The 24,576-nt window shown below is 38.5% G+C and overlaps 1 protein-coding gene across 4 annotated transcripts; it reads right to left on the reverse strand.

Moving 5' to 3' along the window:
• Positions 1–2: 2 nt before the first annotated feature.
• On the reverse strand, positions 3–23,121 carry LOC113044581 (fibronectin-like). 4 transcript variants are annotated; one of them, XM_026204679.1, is made up of 46 exons: positions 22,780–23,121; positions 22,256–22,381; positions 21,874–22,011; positions 21,636–21,767; positions 21,141–21,278; positions 20,432–20,593; positions 19,689–19,886; positions 19,080–19,262; positions 18,650–18,826; positions 17,179–17,331; positions 16,405–16,533; positions 16,012–16,152; positions 14,510–14,622; positions 13,630–13,798; positions 13,351–13,527; positions 13,012–13,140; positions 12,657–12,746; positions 12,331–12,525; positions 11,488–11,766; positions 11,100–11,363; positions 10,922–11,016; positions 10,158–10,326; positions 9,877–9,963; positions 9,306–9,497; positions 8,157–8,435; positions 7,536–7,721; positions 7,353–7,442; positions 6,979–7,245; positions 6,784–6,900; positions 6,518–6,691; positions 6,259–6,414; positions 6,016–6,129; positions 5,546–5,845; positions 5,252–5,439; positions 5,034–5,121; positions 4,758–4,940; positions 4,407–4,496; positions 4,035–4,214; positions 3,837–3,926; positions 2,342–2,469; positions 2,098–2,236; positions 1,843–2,004; positions 1,641–1,766; positions 1,457–1,563; positions 1,227–1,316; positions 3–1,068 (listed from the first exon to the last, which is right to left on the reverse strand). In XM_026204679.1, the coding sequence occupies exons 1-46, from the start codon at positions 22,937–22,939 to the stop codon at positions 991–993; spliced, it is 7,128 nt and encodes a 2,375-aa protein (XP_026060464.1). In that variant the 5' UTR covers positions 22,940–23,121; the 3' UTR covers positions 3–990. The 4 variants fall into 4 exon arrangements, with proteins under 4 accessions (XP_026060464.1, XP_026060462.1, XP_026060465.1 ...); XM_026204677.1 differs by having other exon boundaries at positions 2,342–2,814; XM_026204680.1 differs by lacking the exon at positions 8,157–8,435.
• Positions 23,122–24,576: the final 1,455 nt, after the last annotated feature.

Consider the following 24,576-nt stretch of genomic DNA (forward strand, 5'->3'; position numbering starts at 1 on the left):
TAGATTGTCATAGATTCCATCAAGGGTTTATTTGCATTTGTTGACATGATTTGCAAGGTTTCTTTACTTTTATTCAAAATAATCCAAAAGAATTTATTTTTAGTGACATTTTATAAATACAATTTGTCATGAGTCTTGCAATATATCAGAAAATGGATTTAACAGTAATGAGAAATGGTGTAGACAGCAGAACGATGACAATCAAATGAGACAAAAATAACGTTCTATACAATCCAAACACTTCTGAATGAAGGGGATAAAAACTCAAGAGAATTTAGAAAATTAAAATTTGTATCAATCTGAAAACAGTGCTGACCCAAAATAATCAATGAGCCATGTTGAAAAAATAAGTATATTAAAGATGCATTGAGACTTAATTTTTGGTACCTCAGTGTACCCCCAGTGGTGCGCTAACATTCTTATAAAACAGTGCTTATTTTTACTACTTAGTCTCATGATTGCCTCTGTATCAATTAATAAAGTCTGAAAACCTCTGACAATAATGGTTAGGTTGATTTGTAAATTTAATTGATTAGAAAGCTGTGCACACACACACACACACACACACACACACACACAAATATCTATAATATTTCTTAACATATTAACAGAGAAAGTACACTTTCCTGTTATAGTTACGGTTTCGACAAATGGGTTTAACTGACTGCAATAAGAAATATCGTTTTGACATTGCAGTCATTTTTTTTTTTATTGATTTGTATAAAACACACTAGCAGACAGAATGTGTAAAAGCCATTGAAATTCCTCAACCAAACCACAACCAATCAAAGGCTGTGAATAAATGCAGCTGTTACTATGGCATCACAACAGCTGCTGTAAAGCAGCAGCTGGGCGGCAGTGGAGACATAAACTGTTTTAATGCAGTATGTGATTAGCATGTTCTCATAAAATCACATCTTTATTGCATGTCCCAATGAAATGATGCATGGGGGGGCAGAATGTCATGGTGCAGTTTGGTCAGAAACAATTTTACTGTCTGGGTTTGGCATTGGCCACAGCATCTGCAAGAAGCTCAGGTCTTAGACATTCAATGGGACATTGGATGTTCTGGAAGAACAAAAGGGAATATGTTATGTAATGAAAAGCAGAAGTATTTATCTACCTACATTCAAATATATGTGATGTATATTGTCAATGAACATTTACCATAAATATTACACTTTTTGTCTTTTGAAATACTTGCATGATTGAAAGCTGCTACTCACCATCCTCTGGCCAGTGTTTAAGCGGACAGGTTGGAGCAGGTCAGAGCTAATCTCAGCACCAGGCCTTCTGCAGTTCTCACATCGCCAGCCCTGAGGAGCAGCACATATACAGTACAATCCATTTCACCAGACTCAAGCATATGACTTTGAAACACCCCCACTGATTTGCATTTTATTACATGTTTTAAAATTTTCTTCATGTTTTGGCATAAAATACATTCTGGTCTTACCTGCTGTCCGCCATAGCATGTGCAAGTGCAGATGGCCCCTAAGTATTCTTTCTGCCACTGGTTTCCAACCTGGTACATCTTTCCGTCATCGTAACATACAGACTCATCTATAAGAAAATGCTAGATTTTTAATTCCACTGACTGTGATAAACTTGACTATAGTGTCTTTAGAGGAAGCACTTACGTGGTTCACACTTGAACTCTCCTTTGCCATTGCCCAAACAAGTGCAGCTCATCAACTGACCGTTTTCTGCCTGTCGCTCCCACTTTTCACCAATGCGGTAGTTGTTTCCATTGTCATGACACCATTCTGTTTAAAGTTGATATTTAGAGTAGATGCACTCAAACAGGATTGTATACAGGAAAGAAATCCACAAGTTACTCACTGGAAGAGTCACATCTGAAATGTCCACTTCCCAGACCGAGACATGTGCACCAGAGTTTGAAGCCGGTGTCAGACATGCGCTCCCATTCCTGTCCGACATCATGGTGAGTGGCTGTGAAGGTGTCATAACACGAGTCCTTGCTAGATGAACCATCTCCTGGAACTGTTGGTGTTATTGGGAACAAAATCAAGAAACATTCAGACAAGCATTTTAAGCGTTTGTGTTTTTAAGCCTTCATCAATGTTGATCCTTGACCTGTGTTTCCAGCAGTGACCATTTCCTCCAAAATTTTGTGTTTGAGGTCTCCCTTCAAGGCCTCCACAATGACATTATACGAGGCACCAGAGGTGAGACCGATCAGGGTGGCGCTTGTTGTTGTTCCTGGAACACGCATCTGCAAAACAAGAAAGGGTGAAGGGTAAGGTGATAAAGGAAGATATGGGACCTCTTTCTTTTGCATTCATCTAAAGTTTTCAATAAATCCTTCCTAGGTCCTCACCTGAAACATCTTCTCATCTGGATGGGTAAAGGGGTGACAGGACACCAGGTAACCAGAACTTTGCTGGTAAGGCTTCCATGAGATGGTAGTCTGGGTCTGGGCCTCCTGTGGTCTTCCAGTCTTGTCTTCTGGAAAACCAAAAGGATGGCCATCGCCAGGCCTCTCACTAACCTGAATAATTTGAGGCACACGAACCCCATCGGGTCCCACTTTGGGGATGTAGACTAGGGTCTCCCCAACTTGAGGCACATAAGGCTGGGGTCGGGGTTGGTTAGGTTGAGGGATTGTTTGACGATGGTGAGGCTGGTAGCCTCTGTTTGGTTGACTGGGCTGATTATTGAATTCTGTGTACTCCACATGCTGCCCGTGTGCATCCCCAGTGGGAACCAATGTATTAACCTTGTCAGGCTCAGGCACATCCAACTTGTCTGGGCCACCGTGGTGGGGTAAACCGGGCAGATCAGAGGTCAGCTCTGGGCGGGAAAAAGGTGTTAAAAGCAAAGCAGCAGGTAAAGAGGCAGCCACAGTTGCATCTACCAGCCAGTAAGGCACCAAAGATTCCGTCAAGTAATGGCAGTACTTGCTGATATCGTTTTAAAGGGCAGTTGGTCCAAGAATATTTTCAAAATTTACCAATGGTTTTCAGTTAAACATTGAGGATGATGTGCATTAGTTATATATAATGCATAATAATAATTATATATATATATATATATATATAAACCAACAGATTGAGAGTCAAGTTGCGAGTTTCTGTCTTCAGCTGCAGGATGTTTGTTTATTTTCAGTTTGTCTGTTTGTTTCCTGCCCATTTGTTCAAAACTCTTTATTAAACATCCAATATGGTCTCATTGTCTGTGATTTTTTTAATTGTTAAAGGAACTTTTTGCATCATGTTTGGTTTGGATATGGTGTTAGATTCAGTCCAAGAATATACTTCTCCTTAGAGTGAAACCGTTGTATGGACCAGCCCTTTAAACACTTATCAAAGGGTTTTGTCCATAATAGTCCAATAGTAGTCCAATGAGGGAACACTTATTTTGAATGAATTAAACTGTGTTGTGATGAGCTAGCAGTCCAGTCAGCATAGTGCATCAGTTGAGCAACATTAAATGCATTTTACCATCATTTTAGCATTTCAGTTCTGAGTGAATTTCATAATTAAAAAGCTAAGCACTGGGAAAATGTATGGCTTTGCCAGGGATACTAGTGAAATGCAAGCCAGCATAATCAAGGTTTTATAAAATCCTTTGTAGGCTAGTTCAACAAAAGGTGCTGTATCTGTTTCAATTGCTACAGCAGCAGTAGCTATCATGCTCGCAAAACACTTTTCGCTAGCTTGTACCATTCAGAAACAAAGCATAAGGGAGTACACCTTATGTCTCAATATGTGCATTAACATTCTGTATTCACATTTATCCATTAATCAGACACTTTTATCCAAAGTGACTTACAAATTAAGAAAATGTATGTTTTTATTTGAGCAAATACTTACGAGTTGTGGCCGTGCCAACCAGTGGTGCGCTTCTATGGCTATTCATTAGGACAAAGATCTTTATGATGTATTCTGTGCCTGGTTTCAGATCTGTTATTAAAATATCACAATATGGTCACATAGTGCATCATAAATTTTGTTTTACAATCCTAATTTACCAACATCTATGTACATCACATCTGGTATTCTGGGTCTTACCAGTGATGGTGGCATAGTTCTGGCCAACATCAGAGCGGCGTATAAGCTCACGAGGCAAACCACCTGATTCTTCATAAGTGATGTAATATCCTGTAATGTGTGTTGGAGGGGCTTGCCAAGTGAAGGAGATGGAATTGGGGGTCAGCGAGGTGAACCGGAGGTTAGTCGGCGATGGAACAGCTGGCCAAGGGGTGACAATATAGGACAAAAATAAAGTTTAAGGTCCCACTAGAAAATTTGTATTAGTTAATTTTTAGACTTAATACATTAGCATTAATATATATATATATATATATATATATATATATATATATATATATATATATATGCATATATTACTCTTTCCACATTGGCAGATTTGCTTAGTTGTACCTGTGTTTACAGTCATTGTGTAAGGAGGGCTTCGAGTATTTCCATTTAGTGTGTACATGTTGACCACATACATGACGGATGGCTGCAAACCTGAGGCATGGAATACATTTCTTTCAATAAACAGTAATAGTCCCAACATGTTTTTTTTTTTTTTTTTTAAACATGGTAACCCCATAGATTTTAGAAACTACTATGATGGTAATAAAACGGTAATCTTAAAAGTAATTTTTTAAATACCATGGAAGTTTACAATACCAGAGCCAGTTTACTTTTTGAGCAAACAGTGCTTAACCATTAATGTTGAAACAGATGGCCTATAAGGGGCTATTTATGGATTGTATGGTAACCTACCAGTGACAGTGTAGGTACGGGTGTCAGCAGGAATAGTCTGCCTGAAGGTGGGGTGACCTCCAGTTTTGGGTATGGCTTCAATAAGGAAACCTGTCATTGGCTCATTATTGACAACACGCCATGCGAGAGTGAATGAAGTGTCTTTCACATCAGTGATACGGACTCGGCGAGGAGGGGTTATATCTGCAGAGTCAATGAGATTATAGTTTCCATTTAATATAGGAAAACAAATAAAAATCACAATACTGTAATACAATATATTGGTAACCCACTTACTCTCTGCGGTGGTGCATTCTCCAGTGAGAGGAGAACTTCTGTCTGAACCTCTCAGTGCATAGACCTGAACTTCATAAGTAGTGGCCACCTAGAAGTAAACAACAGATATTTGGGCCAGAAATATCCAAGTCATGATTCAGTAAACAAGGTTTCTACTTATACTTGTGCCTGCAAAGATTAAATGTATTTGTAAATTACAAGAAGGTAGAACCTATTACCATAAGCCCAGGTATTAAGACGTGTGTGGAATCTGGTGCAACATTCATTTCTTTGGCTGGGACATCATGATCCTTTGGTGATACCACCACACGATAGCCAGAAAGCCTAGCATTGGGTGCTTGCCATGTCACGACAAAAGAAGATGGACTAATGTCGGAGAACTGTATATTAATAGGAGCAGGGACAGCTGGGAAAGGTAATGGGACAAGAATCAGGATTGATCAGGACAGCGACTCAACCCCATTATCTAACTGACTAGCTTGAAAGCTAATTTGTATTCAGACAGGTCATACCAGTGGGCTGAGTCTCCTCATGGGTAGTTTGCTGAATGCCCTCAAGAGCATGGACTGCAGTATGTCCTTTCATGGGAATGACTTTAATGTTGTACATGGTTCCTGGGCGCAGACCTTGGAGAACCACGCTTTTATCACGACCACTTACAGCTGGTTGGTACTCCCTTTGTCCCTCTTCTGGACTAGAGTACAGAACCCTGTAGGAGGTCACTCCTGGAACGCGTGGAACATCCCATGACACAAGCATGGAGGTGGAGTCCACATCAGAGAAGGTCAGATCTCTTGGATGCTGTGAATTTGCTAGAGAGTTGGAAGGATACAGTTAAGGAAGTATGTTTAAGGTGGCGTTGCATAGTGGCTAAAGCTCAGCAATGTTAATTGGAAGGTTGCTGGTTTGAAAGTTGATTTAACAAGTTGATTTCAAGGGTTAACAAGTCATGTAAGATAAAAAAAAAAAAAAACACACTAACTTGTAGTAGCTTTCTGGACCACGGGGGTGCTTTCCCCTTCTTGGCTGAGAGCAATCACATTAATTGTATATTCCAATGTGGGAACCAAGCCACGGATGGTCATTTCTGTACGTTCTGAAATGGCAGATATAGAATAGTTATTACATCAAGTCCAAGAACTGAACCAGTTCTTCCAAAATTAACTTAAAGGTTATGAATAGTAATAAATGTTGATAAAAAGTTAAAGAGCAAGAGATGTCTCACCAGGGCCAACCAGCTCAGAGAATGTAGGACCTTGCCCACCCTTGGGCGTTCCTGTTACTCTGTAGCCTGTGATGGGACCTCTAGCTGGGCTCCAGCGGACAGTTAAGGTATTGTCTTGAATATCAGTAACATCTAAATCTGATGGGGATGAAACACCTGAGAATGGAGAAAAAAACAATACAGTCACAAGAAATTTGTGGCAAGCTAATGATCAGACACTGTAATAGATACAGATGTCTTGTTGAGCATGAGTACTTACTTCCACCCGCAGTCCTGTGTGTGATGATGACTGGTGTGCTGGAGGCTGGGCTGTCCCCTCTGCCTGTCACAGCATACAACGTGATGGTGTAATCTGTGTCTGGACGCAGGCCCTGGATGGTGGCAGTGGATTGTGTTCCTGGAACAGTGAACTCTCTGGGTGCATCTCTTTCACCTAGGAGTCAATGAGAAGAAATCAGCTGCATTTACAAGTTCAAGTGAACTTGCAGAAACGGAACACAACACCACAAAGACACTTTGTCATACCTGTTTCACCATGTGTGATCTTGTAGTAGCGTACAGTAACTGCAGGGGCATCCCAGGAGATGGTGATGCTAGTGGGAGTGGAGGATGTCACGGCCAAGTCAGTGGGAGCATCAGAGACTACAGGAAGAAACAAGAGTTGCACCATTATACCTCTCAAATATGATTAAACAAATCCTTAATTTTTTAACCTCTTACCAGTTGCTTGAGTTCCAGTAAGTGGCAGACTCTCTGTATTGCCACTGACAGCATAAATATAGACAGTGTATTCTGTCTCAGGAGCCAGGTTCACCAGTGTGAAGAAATTTCTCGTCGGGGGAAGCCTCTCATCTTTAGCACGACCACCACTGGTTGGCTGATAGCGTAGATGGTAACCTGAAATGACGGAACGTGGAGCCATCCAATGCACGGTAAATGAGTTGGTAGAGACATCAGAGAAGTCCAGATTTGTTGGGGAGTCTAATTCTGTGTGGATGATGGGAACAAAATCAAGTGGATGAGTTAACGGACTAAAACAGAGGGTGGTAAGAAAACTAAAAACTGAACACCATTTCTTATATACAAATACGTACTTGTTTTCTGAGTACCAGTTACAGGTCCACTCTCTCTGTCATCATAGACGCACACTACTTTTACCAGATACTGTGTATTTGGCAGCAAGTCTGAATGGAGAAAGATCAGAATCAGTGTTTAGACTCCAAGATGCACATGGTTAAAATTAAGATCTTTAAATGAAAGCATCAGTGAACCCTTACTCTGGAGGAGGAAGTTATTGATGCCACCTCCTACATTGACTTCCTGAGTGTCGTCATTTTTTGTGGGATGGTAGCGGATGACAAAGCGGCTAATTTCAGATGGCTGAACAGAAGGGGGAGTCCAAGACACACGCATGGAGTCTGATCCCACCTCAGGAAAGTTTAGGTTTGTGGGGGATGGAATAGCTAAACAAGAGGGGATTGAGAGACAGTGAAGTTATAAATGAAGTCAAAACTTTATCAGCATAAAAATAAGTAGCCAGAAATGTGCCATTTGACCTTTTCTTATTAACATGAAAAAGGTATACAGTAAATACAAACAATATGATACCCCACACCAAGTGGAATTTATAATAATGCATTCCCCAAAAATGCAAAAATTCACAAAATACATCAATATTCAGATATAAGCATACGATTTATTCAAAAAGCTGCATTGAGATTGGGAAATAGCAAATTGTTAATCTTGGCTAGCCGGACTTGTAAGTAATGAAATGAAGTGGCTTGAGTGAATGATGAGGGTCTCAGCCTCTCATTTATGTCCATATTCTCCATTCCTTTCCCTCTGCTTTTACCCCCGCCCTCTGAAATGCAATAAGAAACCTATGTAGGATAATTCACCGGTTTGGGTTTGCTGTGTGATCACCGAGGGGACACTCTCTGCCTCATCTGCAATGGTCGACACACTGATGTCATAATTGATGCCTGGCTCCAGTCCACGAATGGTATAATAGCTTACAGTGGAATTCACCACGTCCTCCAAAATAGGAAAACTCTGGCCGGCCGTAACAACCATAATATGGTATCCGGTAACTGCAGTGTAATTTAGCGGGGTCCATCTAATTCCAATTGTGGTATCCGTGAAATCAACAAAGCTGAGATCACCCACCTTGGGCACATCTTTAATTGGTTTACAAAGTTGCATTTGTGGGAAAGGGAGAGATGAGACGAGAAACACAAAGGCAATGACAATGACTAATTAAGACAAGCAACAAATTACTGTTTTCATGCCATCAGTGCTAACAAATGATTAATCATCAAAAGAGACATGCACACAATAATGGAAAATGAATAGGCTTTTGATTTGAATTAGGCATACTACAAAAAAGAGTGATAGAACCAAGCCATTATCTTTTATCAGCTATTAAATAAATTAAATATCAGCTATTAAAATCAGTATATATTTTCAAACATTTAAAACCAAAAGTGAAACAGCCATGCTTGTTGAGAATTACACAATTATTTTCATAATGCACAAGCAGATTAATCAACACCAAGGAATTATTGGAAAGAAGAAATTCCCGGATTTAATTTAGTTATTCTAATATATTAAATGCAACTGTTTTTATGGATCTTTGCAGGGTTTGTGTGATGCCTCTAAAAGGACCTGTAGCATCTTACTAGAGCAGAAGCAAGATTATGTTGTGAAGTAGATATAGCTCAAGGATGGAGACTGATCTTTGGGCTGGAGACTAGTAGGTTGGAGCCCTATGAGTTGTGAGTCATGAGTTATCACCATTGTGGCTAACTAATAGACCTGACTTCACTTTTGATATTTCAGAAGTAGACTTGTGATCAACAGTCTATTATTCATATATGCTTTAAAAGCAGCAATTGGCATTTTGGTTGGATTTGTGTTTTGAGAGGGGGCAAATTTTTAAATCTATGGATCCATAATCAGGTGATTCTCTGGATCAGTCGTGGTGGTTCTGATCCAGCATAGCATGGCTTGAACTTACCTTAATTTGTTGACTATAGACGGGGTCTTACCTTGGGTAATGGTGGTTGAGATAGGCTCACTCTCCAGATGGTTTTTAACAGTGTAGACACTGACATTGTATTCAACGCCAGGACTGAGGTTCTCAAGGGTACATGAGGTTTCATGCCCTCGAACACTCTCCTCTATAGTATTTCCATGCTGCCCATTGGTTGGTGTGCATGTCACTCTATAGCCAGTGATATCTAAGGGGATAGAAGAGATATTTTAACAACACTTGACACTTGCAAACTAGTATAGTGACTTTAATAGGGTCCAAAGATTGTATTACCATCTGTATTACCATACTCATATACCATAGCATTATGAATATAAGGCTCTTCAAAGAATACCATAGTGTTGACAAATGAATATAGGATTAGAATTAAATGCACTAAATGCAATAAACATTACAAACCCTGGGAGAAAATGATGACTGCAAGAACAGATAATTCTTGGAAGAATTTAAACTGATTATTTGAAGTGGTCACATACACACCGCCTACACAAATAGCCAAGGTCCACCAGCATGCTTCAAAGAAAGGGTGAACAAGGATAAGAAGTGGGTGTACAGTCAATATTTACCTGGACTTTTGGTGCTGCTCCATCTGACATTGAGGTCGCCAGTGACAGGGTTAGACACCACATTTAGGTCAGTTGGTGGGGATAGGGCTAATGTGACAGCAAAGAGTAATGAAATCCAACATTAGAAAATGTTTATAGTACTCTGAGGTTAGAAATCTCTTTATTTGTTTAATGTCTTTCATCAGATCTACTAGAACTCTTAAAAAACACCTAGGCATTTGAGTTCTAAAACCTTTTGGGCATCATCAAATTTACTTGAATTAGACTTATCAGTAACTTACATGTCACAGCTTTGTTTGTGAAAGGGTTGCCATGCTTTCGGCCATTGAACAAGGGTTGCAAGCTGTAGATATATTCCGATCCTGGAGTCAGACCAGAAAAGTGAATAGTGCCTTTTCCAGAGGTCACATCTCTGGGAGCCTCACCACCTTGGCTGGGCCTCACAGACATCTGAGAGAAATACGCATTTTTTTGTTGTTGTTTTTTGAAAATGTACAAGCAAAATCCTGGTGATAACAGCTTATGGTGAAATATGGCTGATCCAAGTTGGTCTATCATCTTGAACAACAACTGTTCTCTAGGGCAATCTAGTGTTCCATATATGACCATAAATTATCAACTTGAACCAATTTTGTCAGCCGTTAGGCACTCAATGCCGATGGTTGGGGCCTATGGTGAGAAGATGACTATTCGCCAATGTCTTTCTCTGGAGGCAGTGTTTATGCAAACGACTGAACCTATGTGGCATCACCTTGCCCCAATGGAACCAAAACGAGCAGTTTTTGGAGCTTGATTAAATAAGTGTTTTGTTTACTATGAAGAGGACATTTTAAGCTATGAAATTTGCAGGATGTTTAATAGTACAAAGACCTCTTATATGCCAATGAAAGATGATGCATTTCCAAAGTTCCTGAGAACAATATGCAAAATCTCTAAAGTTCCATCCAATTTATAATTTTTTTTACAATATCGTTTAGTTCTTTTCAACTGTTTTACACAGCAAACTAATAATGTGGTAGAAAAATAAAAAATACAGTGTTTATACCCTATAGCTGAATCGTGGTACTGGGGTCCAGGTAACAATGATGGATGTATCGTTGACATCTGTGCTGAATCGAGGAGCATTACCTGTTGGCTGAGCTGAAGAACAAAAGCCAAAATAAAAGGGTTTCACATTAGGCTCAGGAGAGCACTATTACTCTATTGTTTCACACATTACACACATGTTCTGAAGTAACCAGTGGCTCCCTCGCTGAGTGTGTTCCCTTTCTCTGAGTGCAGGGTGACTATGTACTCTGTGTCAGGCTGAAGGTCGGTGAGCTTGTATTGAGACACGTGGCCGGGGATCCTCAGCTGTTTGGGACTAGAGCTGCCCATGCTGATGAAGAGACGATAACCTGTGACCTGAGCTTTGGGGACAGACCAGATGACCAGAGCGCTGTCATCAGTGATGTCAGTGAACTGCAGGTCAGTAGGGACATCAGGCTCTGAGAAGGAAATGTGGTGAAAAGTTGACCAAAATGTTTTTAACTATAAACTGATTCAGTTTCTTTTGTGAGTTGCAGTTTAGAAAATGATTAGCTTAAAGATAAATATTTGAATGCCACCCACTTGTAGACCGCTCCCCAACCAAAGGTTTACTCTCCACTCCTCTGTTGACTGCATAGATATGGAAGCGGTACAGTGTGCCAGGTTGCAGGTGCGTGAGCTCGGCATAAGCATTCTGGGTCAAGGGAAGCTGAAGTGGTCTCTGGGCCCGGCCATCTGTGCTTACGGGTGCAAAGGTCACGCGGTATCCTGAGACCTCATTAGGAGGACCAGTCCAGGTGATGGTGATCTTGACATCGGTAACTTCATAAAACTGCAGGTCTGTGGGAGCTTGGACCTCCTCTGTTAATGAGATTGAAAGCAAAATTACAATATTTTGGTGCTCTACTACAAGGGGAGGTAGGAATTACCATGTAAACACTTTGGGCAAGCTAGGATTAGGAGCCCCTAACCATAATTAAAAGCAAGAGAAATAGTGATGCTTGGTTTAACAAGTACTACTAAATATTTATTTAATTTGGGAATGTCTGTATCATCAGTGCATGCTTTTGTGGAGTTCAAAACGAGTACTCTGTTAGCTTCAAGAAAGGAAAGCAAAATCATGCAAAACAGAAAAGAGTTTACAAAGTTCTCTGATTAAAAGACCTCAACTGGCAATACAAGAACAGAAAGACATGCTCAAAGCTTCCCAGTCCATCCTTTTAAGGTTGTTTTGGCTCAGAGAAAGCACTAAATCTCCTAGCTCAGGCATTTGCTAGTGTCATCGAGAAGAGACATAAAACTGGCAGACATGAAAAGTGTATAAGAAACTTTCACAAGCTTAGAGAAGAGTGAGAAAAAGCCTCTTAAAAAGTAGTTTGAACTCCAGTACAGACATAAAATAAGATAGATCATCTGAACTCTTACCAGGCTGTTGCACTCCAGCGGTGCTGACCTGTAGGACCAAAGGTTTACTCTCCAAGTTGTCTTCCACTGAGTAAATACTGACATTGTATGACAGGCCAGGTAGAAGGTCACCCAGTGTCACAAATGTTTGAGTATTAGGGAGGATGAGCTCAGTACTGCTGCCCTCGATCGAGGGTGTGTACACAACACGATAGCCTGTTAAAATACATTACATGAAAAAATTGTTAAAACCTATTCCACATTCATACATTATCTGCAGATGTAGTATAAATGCAACTTTAAAGACAATCTTATTTGCATGATATCGGTACACAAATGTTACTCACCAGTTATAGGTGCTTTGGGTTTGGACCATCTGATAGTGATGGCTGTCTCCTGTACATTTGAGACCTCATAATTAGTTGGAGTGTCAGGTGCTGTGAATAGACAGTCGATTAATTTGAATGTGCAATGCAATCTGATCATTTTAATGTATGGATGTTAAATGTTTTGAACAAAATAAATGTTTCTTTTGTTGTCGTTACCAACCACTTCTTGTGGCAACTCAATGTTAGCATCAAACCAACAACAAAAATTGAGCAACAAAGAATGCTATGGAACTAATTCATGCCTAGTAGGAAATATTCATAGCTGTTAAATGATCTCAAAAAGTTGATTTTGTCACAGTGGTGGATATCTTACCAGTGGTCTGAGTTGTTGTCAGGATGAGATTTGTATCTCCTTCTGGATTGACTTCAAAAACTTGGACGTGGTACCTACGGCCAGGCAGAAGATCGTGAATGTTCACTGATGTAGCTGTTCTCGGGAGGTCTGTGGAAAACAAAGGGTAATTATGAAGTCAATAAAATGTTACGAAGCCACGTTCAAATTTCAGTTAATTATAATTGGACAAGATTGGTATTAGAAATCTAGCTTCTTTCGCTCTGAAGTTGGAGTGTTTCTTCTCACTGCTGTCCATTTGAGCATTACTATTTCTCCTATTCATTTTTTAACAAGTTGCAGGTCTCCTACAATACTTACCAATCACTTTTTGTGGGGCTCCTTCCTCAGAGAGTTCATATTGAACTCTAAATCCAGACACTGTCTCGGATGCAGATACCCAGGAGATGACGAAGCTACTGGAGGTTATTTCGGTAACGGACTCTGAGGTATCCACTATTGGCTGAGGCTGGGTGGTCTCACCCTCAGTTTTTTCCACTGCAGAAATGGGAATATGCTGGATGAAGTTTTCATGTTTTATTTCATAAGCAAAGTTTTTGAAATTCCTAAAGAACAGAAAATAATTAAACATGTACGTACAAGAGCCATATGTAGTGGTGAAGTCAAAGCGAGTGACCTCTCTCGGTCCGTAGCGTAGAATGCTGATCAGCTGACCTTCATAGGTCAAACCTGGTTTAAGCCCTGAAATAGTGTGTGAGTTGATGTTCCCAGGAATGGTTACCTCTTTCCAGGCTGTCCGTGTGTTTTTCTGGGAAATGAAAAGGTTACACACTGAAAAATATAGAAGCTAAAAAATCTTGTTCAAAAAGGTGAATCTGTGGTAAAACTAGCATGAATATTTTTGTTTTGCCTTTTCTTGTTAAACAATTCTGCTTCATTTACGCCTTTGAAATAGCTTGCAGAGTAACAAAGAGCGGCTAATTTACTTGCCAGTTTACTTTACTTACTTGCCAGTTTCTTAAAAGTCTCTTGGTATTCAGAATCAAGTAAATTGAAAGTACATTCCAGAGATATTTTTGAATGTACATTGGCTTGCAAAAATTAAATATTGTTCAAACAGAGCTTCAGACAAATTGCACTTAAAAATGCCCTGGCAGAAAAAAAATAAATACAATTCTGAAAAGCCTCTTTCTTTTAGTTAAATGCACAATTTTGCAACTTTCCACTGAAGTCAATGTTTCATCGTTTCAGACTGAAGAGTAAATGTGTGTTTTTAAGTTCAAGGACTGTAGCTTGTTTGTGTATGATGAAATCTCATCCTGTGCTTTTAGCATAGGCGATCATCCCTTGCAGTCAGAGTTACACAAACATTCAATGAAGGGACAAAATGTCTCTCGTTCCAGGAATCTGGGTTACAGTCGATGCTTTTGTACTCTACCTTATCGACATAAAACTATCTCCATAAAAATTCAGCTCTGAAAATCTTCATAACGTGAGACTGCAAAACACAAAGACTTACAACTCTCCACTTGAGGATATATTGTGTAATGTGGGCAGACGAGGGAGCGTTCCATTGGATGGGATGGGAATTTGGCTGATTTCCAGCTTCGGTGATGATGACCCGAACAGGAGCTTTTGAGGAGGAGAATAAACATTAATGATTGTTAACTGATTAGATAGTTTCATATTGTATAGGGCATGTTCTCTGCAACTGTATTTAATAGAGAATATGAGACAAAATGGGTGATAAACTCTCTCGGAAATTAAAGGAAATCATAGAAAACAGAAAAGTCTTTGAAAACTGTTTCGTATATATATATATATATATATATATATATATATATATATATATATATATATATATATATATATATATAAATCTGCTGTATGGCCGCATCTGAAAATGGGGCAAAATTACCCCAGTTTGTTAAGTGAGGGGTGTTAAATAGTCTGGAGGATGATTGCAGGGGTGCGGTGTGAAAAATCACACCCGGCCATAACATTCCACACCCACTTTAGCCTTTATTATCCCCAGGCCTTTACAGAGTTTGGTTAACAGCTGCATGCAATTCAAGGCAGTGAGGTCATTTTGAACAATTCTTCTGTCCTCTTCACCTCCGGCAGAAAATATATCTTCCTTTGTGGTGTCAAACCAAAATTACACAAAACAGTAAGATGGTCACCAAGATACAAATTCACAGTGGCCCTTCAAAAGTACAACCTTCAATATACAGTGCTAAAGACAATCATGTAAAGGTTTGAGGCTGTTCTTTTTTTTTTTTTTTTTGGTTCTATTGAAGGTTGTAAAAATACAACTCACACTTTCCTCAAAAAAGGCCAAAAGCTAACAAACGGCAACCTGTCTAACATTACTACAGGCCTTTTGGTTGCACAGAACTGCAAATTAAAAGTAAACCATGGTATTAAACGCTATAGACGGTATTTGAGAATCACATTTGATATTTTGCACAATTGTACCATAACTACAGACAAAAATAAAACCTTGTAAGAGCTCTAACACAATGGTGCTCAAAGGCATGATTGTCAATGGAAAACAATTATTTCTCACACCACGATATCATTCGGCTATACTTAATGGTACTTTCTGAAGCTTGACAACCCTACTTTATATACTTTTATTATAAATAAAAGGCCAGCCTAGATGTTCTGCTAAATCCATGTTCCATGGAAGAAAATAAAATATACATAAACACCTGTCCCATCTGGCTAACTTCAACTGGTTAATGTTCCCCCTGTAAAGACATTAGAAGGAGGTTGACATCTGCTATATCTGCTGAATTTCAAAGAGATTGTTGATTGTAAACGACAGATGAGAAATCGTTCAGTGGGACCATTTGAGACTTTTAAAAGAAAAAGAAAAATGCATAATCAACTGTTTGTAAAGGAGGGTAATTGCGAGAAAAACAACAGATGTCCTGTTTCTTGCCTTTGAATTCACAGTCAATCTTAGTTATGTTAGCTTTTTGTAGTTTTTTTTTGTAGTGAGATGAGATCTCTTACCGGTAGACTGCAGAGGCTCACAGGACAGTTCTCCAATGCCGTTACCATAGCAGGAACATCTATAAGGGATGCTTTGGATGACCTTGTTCCATGTCTCACCAATCTGATAAAAAACCTTGGTCTCTTGGTCCTGGCACTGGTCTAAAGAAAAATATTAAATGTTTTTTGTAAACAAAGCAAAAGTAACCTTTCTTTCATTAAAACTCTATGTTAACAAAAACTAATGTTTAAATCGGGTCTGTTCGATTTGAATTGAAGGAAGCATGGGCTATTCATGGAGTAAAATACTGTCAACATATAAAAGGAAGTTCTGACATTTTGAAGAAAAGGTTAGAAAAAGAAAACTGAACAAAACACTGAACATAGCAGCAAAATGAGAGAGTGTCGGCTTACCGATGGCATCACATTTCCAGCGACCGCGGCCTTGGCCAAAGCATGTGCAGTTCATCATGTAGCCCTGGTCATGACGCTTATCAAAGGTCTCGTTAACATCATATGTCTGTCCATTCACAACGCACTGGTCTGAAATAGAGAAGATTTATTTTTATTTTTTTAGTAACTTTACGATGGCTGTGAGTGACAAAAGGGGAAATCTGGAAGCAATTTGGGAGATCTGCACCCTTTATACTCCAATTTTAATCTGTAGGTAGAACCTGAACATAGTTTTGGACACTATCTAAAGAAAGGTAAAGACCTTTATATTGTTAACTCTAATAAAACAATAAAAAAGTACATATATATATAAATCTGTTAGTGTTAAGCAGCACAATTGAGCACACTTTTTCAACATTGATAGCAAACAGAAATGTATAAAATCAGCATATTAGAATGATTTCTGAAGGATCATGTCACACTGAAGACTGGAGTAATGACATTGAGAATTCAGCTTTGCAAGAGAGATAAATTACTTTTTATATATATATATCTAGGTAGAAAACAACTATTTTAAACTGTAATAATATTTTTACCATTTTTGACAAATAAATGCAGTCTTGATGAGCATAAATATCATTGTAAATAAAATGATAAAACATATATAAGAATATATATTCCATGTATTTTTTTATTTACTATATATCACAATGCCATGGCATAATCTAATGTCTTGTCCAGAACTACTTTTTGAAATATCAGTAGTATATTTGTAAGATAATTGTGTTTAATGACCTCTGAGTTGAGTGTGGGAAATGCAGTTCCACTCTCCGCGTCCGTTGCCCTGGCAAGTGCAGCGCATCATGTGACCAAGAGTTTCATGGCGTTTGTCCCACTCATCACCCACACGGTACATGACATCATTAACGGTGCAGACTTCCTCATGAGCTGGGTTAAAATGAAGAAAGGGAATTTATGATTGCATAAAATCCATCCAAAAACTTACAACAAGCACATCTATTCTGAATGCACACAATGATTCATGTTCATTCTGATCTCATTCTCCCTGGTACTCAGCCAGGAACTTTGTCTGGTCTGGACCAGAGCCAGGATTAAAACCCTGACCAGGGCGGACTCCATAGATCCAGTCAGTAGAGCCACAAATCAGTACCCCATTACATGGCCTTAAAAACTCCAGCTCCCTTAATAGCTTTTAAATACATCTCAAGAACTCATTTGCAGGCCACTAAGTGTCATGGTCTGGGCACATAAATGACCAGTTAAGGCCAATAAAGCTATTAATGTCTATAAAATGTGACTTCAGCTGAATGTATTAAAAAGAACCAATAATTTAAACATATAACAATGCATAGTGACAAAGTGAGTACATGAAAACTATATTGTGACTGTATAAAAGTGACTTTTATGCAAAAATGTGCTGAAATCTTTCAGTTTTTACAGTGTACTCAAATTTAAATGTTTTAATGTATAAAATATGTTTTTTAACCTATTAATTGGTGCTGTCAAACGATTATGATTAATCACATCCAATATAACAGTTTTTGTTTACATAATATATGTATGTTTACAGTATATATTTATTATGTATATATAAATACATACACATTTTTTATATATTTTTTATATTTATATTTTATATTTTCTTAAATATATAAAAGCATGTGTGTGTGTTTATATATACATAATAAATATACACAGTACACACACACATATATTATGTAAACTAAAAATTAAATTTTGGATGCGATTGGTCGCAATGAATCACTTCACAGCACAATTATTACAGGAAACATTTCCTCTACTATCCTTTGAGGAAATAAGGGCCTTTCGCACCGCTTTAGTTCCAGAACTTAATGTATAGTACTAAAGTACTGGGACAATTTTGAGCAAACTATTTCCTAGTGCTATTTAAAGGGTTGCATTCGCACAGACAGTGTGTACTAGGATGTGACATATGCCGATTGACAGCAATGTAATTTGTGCACGGCATTAATCAACAACGTTAACAAAAAAAGAACAATGTTAACAACAGGAGGATGGAGGATGCTGTGATCGGAGCTGTGTTTTTGTTGTGTCTCGCGGGTTTCACAATAATGAACATGGAATGTCAACGTATACGTAAAACGATTGAAAGAACGGAAAGGAGGACCAAGAATCTCCAATGATAACTGGCAGTGCAACATTTGCTACATGTGCCTGCACTTCAGCGTCCGTACATTTACCGAAAATGATTAAACATGCTCACCAGCCATGGGACAGAATCCGTATTTCCGATCTGAATCATAGTCAGTAGTGGTACCACACCACTTCATGCTGTCACGGCGGCCGTCAGATGTGCAGTCTGTGTAGTTGCGTCCATTATACTTGAAGGGAAACTGGCACAGAGCACCATTAGAGTTTCCTCCACGAGTCGTCACAAGCTCTGAAAGACCAAAAAAAGGAACAATCAGACAAACCAAAAGTGAAATCTTGAATCATCACATTAATCTGCACCCTACTGAAAATCTATTGTATGCTGGTTTCAACCAAGGCTTTGCCCACTTGGTCAACCGGTTTTACCAAGAAGACCATATAGTGTGACTAAGCTGGTCGAAACCAACAAAAACTAGGTAGTTTGCTGATTTAAGTCAAAGTCTTCAGGATTTATAAAGAAAGAGGCTCTGAGATGCACTTACGGTTCTTTCGGGTACAGAATGAGTACAAGCCGTCACTATCATAGTCAGATGTAGTACTACACCATAACTGCCCATCTGTTCGGCCCTCAGAGATGCAAGAGTAGTGGGTGTTCCCACTAAAAACAAATGGGAACACACATGGCTGCCCACCGGAGTTGCCACCGTAAACAAAGGACTGTCCATCTGCATAAATCAAGGAGAGGACAACTTTAATAATGGCACTGGGGTGTTTCGAATAATCAAAACATTTAAACTTGTATACTCATTTCGGAGATATCCACTTTGCACCAAAACAGTTTGTTTTAGGACTTTTTCCTGTAGCTCAAACAGTAGAGCATGGCAAAACTGATTTGATTCCCAGGAAATGCATTAACTGGTAAAAATTGTATTCCATAAAATGTAATTTGCTTTGGATCAAGCATCTACCAAATGCATAAAGTAAAGTCCTTTTTATGAACAAAAGTAGTAGAAAAAATACAACAAATGGGTGAGAAACTACTTAAACCTACATTGGTCGCATGTCCTTCAAGGTTTCAGAGAACTGATTACATAACAAGTGTACAACATTTTCCTGAAGCCCTAAATGCAATTGAAATAGGTAAAGGTCACCTTGCTCTTCGCAGCTGATTCCTCCTCCAACACAAGTGCAAAGCATTTCCTTGCTGCCCTGACTTCGGATCCAGCTCATGCCATTAGAATAGTACACACCAGAATCAGTTTTACAGTTGCCCTCCTCAAGAAGTTCAGTCAGGACATTGACTTGGTTTATCACTTGTGAAACCCTTTGAGTCGCAGAAGAGCCAGAACCTAGTCACAAAGACAACGGAGACAAGCTTTGAAGCTATAGCAAAAAATCCCCTTTAGGAATTAATATTCCAAAGACTTCCTTTTGGATTTTTTTTTTTTTTTTTTTATCAAATTCAGGACCAGTCACATTGGGATCATGAGATACATGACCCTACAAAAATGACTTATTTTGACTATATGTTCAAAAGATTATTAAGCAACTTATTGGTCACTTGGGATATATGTGCTTTAGGATCTAGATTTTGTTTTATATTATTTTTCATTCATTGGAATTTCCATTTGGATCCTTTTAGATTTTGATGTTGTTGTTGTTGTTTAGATAGATCTTCCAATTGGTCTCCTTTGGTTTATGTAATGAACATCGGGGCTCCTACACACTTATGCTACAGATTATCTAGGCAAATAATAAAATGTAACAAATGTTGCACCTTTCATCGGCTTCAGTGTGATCATGTGAGCACTAACTCACAAAAGCACAGAGAATTGGAATTTAATAATGCAATAACACATTTCCATCTATCTGACAGCATATTTTGTACACGTACCAATGGCAGTTGTTGCATGGGAAGAAGCATGTCTCTCACACTTCCATTCTCCACGACCATTGCCTGTGCAAAGACACTGCAGATTGTTTCCATTGGAGTCAGTTTTGGTCCAGGTCTCACCAATACGGTATGAGGTTCTAGTATCCTGGTCATTACAGCGATCTGGAAACGACAATGAAATAAGTTAAGGTGACAAATGGCACATTGCAAACATGGAAAATCCTATTTAATAAGATACATTCACATTTATTAAATCAACCCTTTTTTCCCCACTTTTGCTTGGCACAAGCTTGTTTAGGAAACACCTCCACACCGTCACACTTCAGTAGGTTGTCTTTATTTATGACCATGATGAAGTGTTTTCCGACACTTTCCAAGCAGAGAAGGTGAAGGAAGTCAAGATCGTAATACTGTTTGTTCACCCCCACCACTTCCTTTCATTACAAGACTTTAACTTCAATAGGCCTGGAAAGTGTGCACTGTAATTTTCCTTGTGACTTGCATTTCTGCAGAGCTCATTGTTAATTATGTAATAAGGGTGTGCCACACAAATAACTATGAAGTCATGAAAGAAGACATGGAAAACTGCTGTGCTTTGGAGAAAAAAGCAGGACCTTAGAAATAAATAGGCGTCTACTGAGCAACAAACACAACAAAAAGGTGCTTCTACTGATGCTGAGTCCATGCAATATTGAAAATGAACTTTTACTTCTCGAGGTGCAGGTGATGCGTCCGTTGCCCTCTCCCAAACAAGTGCAGTCTACTATCATCCAGGTTTGGTAGGGTTTCTGCCATGTCTGACCAACCACGTACGAAGATCCCAGCGATTCATCATAGCAGCGCTCCGCTGTGAAGATACAGTAAACTTAGCATCTTGTTCTTTCCACTTGGGTGTGGCATGTCAAATTTCCAAAAAGCTTCACATGTAGTTTCATCTCAGTGTGCATATACACATAACCAACCAAGCAACAAACAAATGACAGGGCTTTTAAATAAATACATACATACATTCATAAAGAATGTGGATAAAATTTCAAAGAAATTCAGATTTAATGCAATTTTTAAATTGTAAAAAAAAAAAAAATAATAATAATATCTGCTCTGTAACTGCTTGCGAAACTTGACTAGCCTATTTATACAGATTTAGAGGAATAGCCATTAGTTTGCAAAGACAAATGTACAGTGCGAGTAAACACTGACTCACCAACTGGTTTACAAGTCCACTCTCCCTTTCCATTGCCAAGGCACACGCATTCAAGCATGTAGTCTCCAGTGTCGTGTGGTCGGGTCCAGGTGTCTCCGATTCTATATGAATTTCCTCCTTCATGGCAACGATCTAGAAACAAGAAAAAGCGGATAGTTTAATATTGGATTATTATTTTGTATTTTTTTAATGTACAGTTCTTCTTTTCTTGCTTCTTTTCCTCCTTTCGTTTACTTACTTGCGATGGTGCAGCTAATTTTGCCTCTGCCGGAGCCAATGCAGGTACAGTCCCATTTCATGCCATCCTTCGGTCGCTCGTAAGTCTCTCCGACTCGGTAGGAGCGCGCATTGAATTTGTCATAACAAGTCTCCTCGGCTACAGGTGACAAAACATGCAGATTAACCATATATATCTTCACCTATGTCATACTGCAAATGCATCACCTAAATGAAGCTTCAAATTAATTACAGATATTGACCAAACAACTCGTTAGGCGCGCATACAGTAGGCTACGTGCGTAATTGCCCATTATTGCGCCCTCAAAGTAAATCATAAATGCTAACTTAAACATAATCTCAGAAGCTCAGAATAAAAAGATCTGAATGATAAAAACGCTTACCTGAAGGTTTGGATTCACACTTGATCCCTGAAGCCCCCTCACAAGTGCAGATGAGAGTGCTGTCCATGTACTGACGCTCCCACTGATCGTTCATTTTATAAAATCGACCGTTTTCGTTGCAGCCAGCTAAAGTAAAAACAATACACTTTTTAACACACCTTCTTTCTATCTCTTCCGTGTACAGTGGTCTTATTTATAATCTAAATATATAGATATAAAGTTTTGGTCACACTCTCTTTTAAATATCTTTTTTCCCTATTAACTAACATGCATTACTAGCATTTTATCCGTTTATTAGTACTACTTATAAAGCACATACTAATGCCTTATTCTGCATGGCCTTATTCTACATCCCATAATCCTACCCCATACATAAATTTAACAACTAGCTTACTAACTATTGATGAGCAGCAAATTATGGGTTTACTGAGGCAAAAGTTAATAGTTAGTTAGTTCAAAGTGATAATTGGATCTTAAAATTATGTATGCAATTTTTACGCCCCAAATAAATAAACTGAACTTACTTTGATGGATCGCTAAACTCCTGGCTTCCTCGTAGACATTGTCCAGACTGATTTGTTGCTGCGATTGTCTTTTACTTTTTCCTGCAGATTTTGGCATACAGTGGACAGATCCCCCGATGCACAGCAGGAGCAGAAGCCTCTTTACTGAGATACGGGTCATTTTCACCCGCTACGGAGAACACCTGTGTCAATGTGCAGTGTTTTCTGTTGCGCACTAAAGATGAAGGCGCGGAGAGGTTCGCGGGGGTTGATTGCCTTTGCACACGGTTGTATTTCAACTGCCTTCCCCTGACTGTAATGAACCTCCGCCGTCCAGCTGATGTGGGACGACTGCTCTTTTAAAGGGGGATTTTATGTAGAGAGAGAGGGAGCGCGCGCGCGTGTGTGTGTTTGGGGGCTTGAGGGGAGGGATCTCACCCTCTCCAGTCTCTGCGTCAGTGTCGGGAAATCTGGCACAATGCAAGCATCACCTGCGCAGTCATGAACCCCCAGGTAACTGTCAGAGTTCACAGCTGTTCAGAGTTAAACAAGTTCTGTTAACATTAGATATATTTGGAATGATCTAACCATATATATATATATATATATATATATATATATATATATATATATAGAGAGAGAGAGAGAGAGAGAGAGAGAGAGAGAGAGAGAGAGAGAGAGAGAGAGAGTATACTTACATATTTTAAAATAGGCCTCTAAATAAGGTTTAACTAATGCAATAATGGAAATAATGAAATATTCATATTATTAAATATTAGCAACATATTAATATTTAACAAGATTAAATATGAATGTGACATAAAATATATAATATAATGCTTAAAATATTTATTCATCAGTAAATAATATATTTATCTCAAATATATTATTAAATTCATATTTGTTCAGTTAGAATAACATACTCTTTATACATGCTAAAAAAATTTAAAACTTCAGGAAAGTACATAATTACTAGATTAAAGTATGTATATATGAAAATATATGAAATGTTTACTAATTGTTACTAATTAAAGAAATGTAAAAATAAATAAAAAAGCATTTAAAAAAAATGATAATATTATTAATTTATTTATTTATTTACATTCATGTACTTTATTTTAATAATTAACAATTTTAGAACCAAAAAGACTTTGATCAAAATAACTCATGACATGATGAAATTGTGGTAAATTTAGAAAGTAAAACTGAAATATTGCTCCATGGACGGTCATTTGTATAAGGTTTGTCTTAAATGTATTTCTCAAAATTCACATGTAACAAATGTGCTATCTTTTCTCCAAGTCTTTATGTTTTTGATTTGCTTCACTTTAGATGTATCCTCCATGCTGTATAAAGTGGAAAGCGAGCAGAACGATTCTGGGCACGCTGCTTACCCATCATGCCCTGTGTTCTTTTTCATGGGTGGAAAAGATGCAGTGTCTCTGGTGCATGTTTATGTCTAGCCTGAGTGATTATGGAAGGCACTGAGTAGAAAAAAGTAGAAAAAAGAATGATTTAGTTCTCTTAAGCACACAAACAAACACTTACAGGAACTGATGTCCAGTACCTGGTGTCCATGTCTAGGCATGTGACTCAGTACAAAACCTCACTGCACACAATGTCAGCAGTCTACTGCTGCAATTTTGCTCAGTTTTGTCATCCAACTCTTTCCTTTTCACATCTGTGGAACACATCGAAAGATTTTTAGTCATCATTTGAGAGGATCATGTAAGCTTGCTGTCAGTAAAGCAAAAGAGTCCAAACCAAGTAGTACAAGACCAAAACATTCATAAATTCCCATATATTTTTCAGTTCTTT

This window comes from Carassius auratus, chromosome 26, assembly GCF_003368295.1.
Source record: "Carassius auratus strain Wakin chromosome 26, ASM336829v1, whole genome shotgun sequence".
NCBI classification, from domain to species: domain Eukaryota; kingdom Metazoa; phylum Chordata; class Actinopteri; order Cypriniformes; family Cyprinidae; genus Carassius; species Carassius auratus.

Bases quoted from the DNA above. Each gene is read 5' to 3' on its own strand.
- LOC113044581 (XM_026204677.1), bottom strand. From the start codon at position 22,939: ATGACCCGTATCTCAGTAAAGAGGCTTCTGCTCCTGCTGTGCATCGGG. The intron at 10,327-10,921 runs GTATAAACACTG...TATTTCTCTCAG, and splicing joins TACCACGATTCAGCTATAGG to ATGTCTGTGAGGCCCAGCCA. The intron at 4,215-4,406 runs GTACAACTAAGC...CCCCTTGGCCAG, and splicing joins CACAATGACTGTAAACACAG to CTGTTCCATCGCCGACTAAC.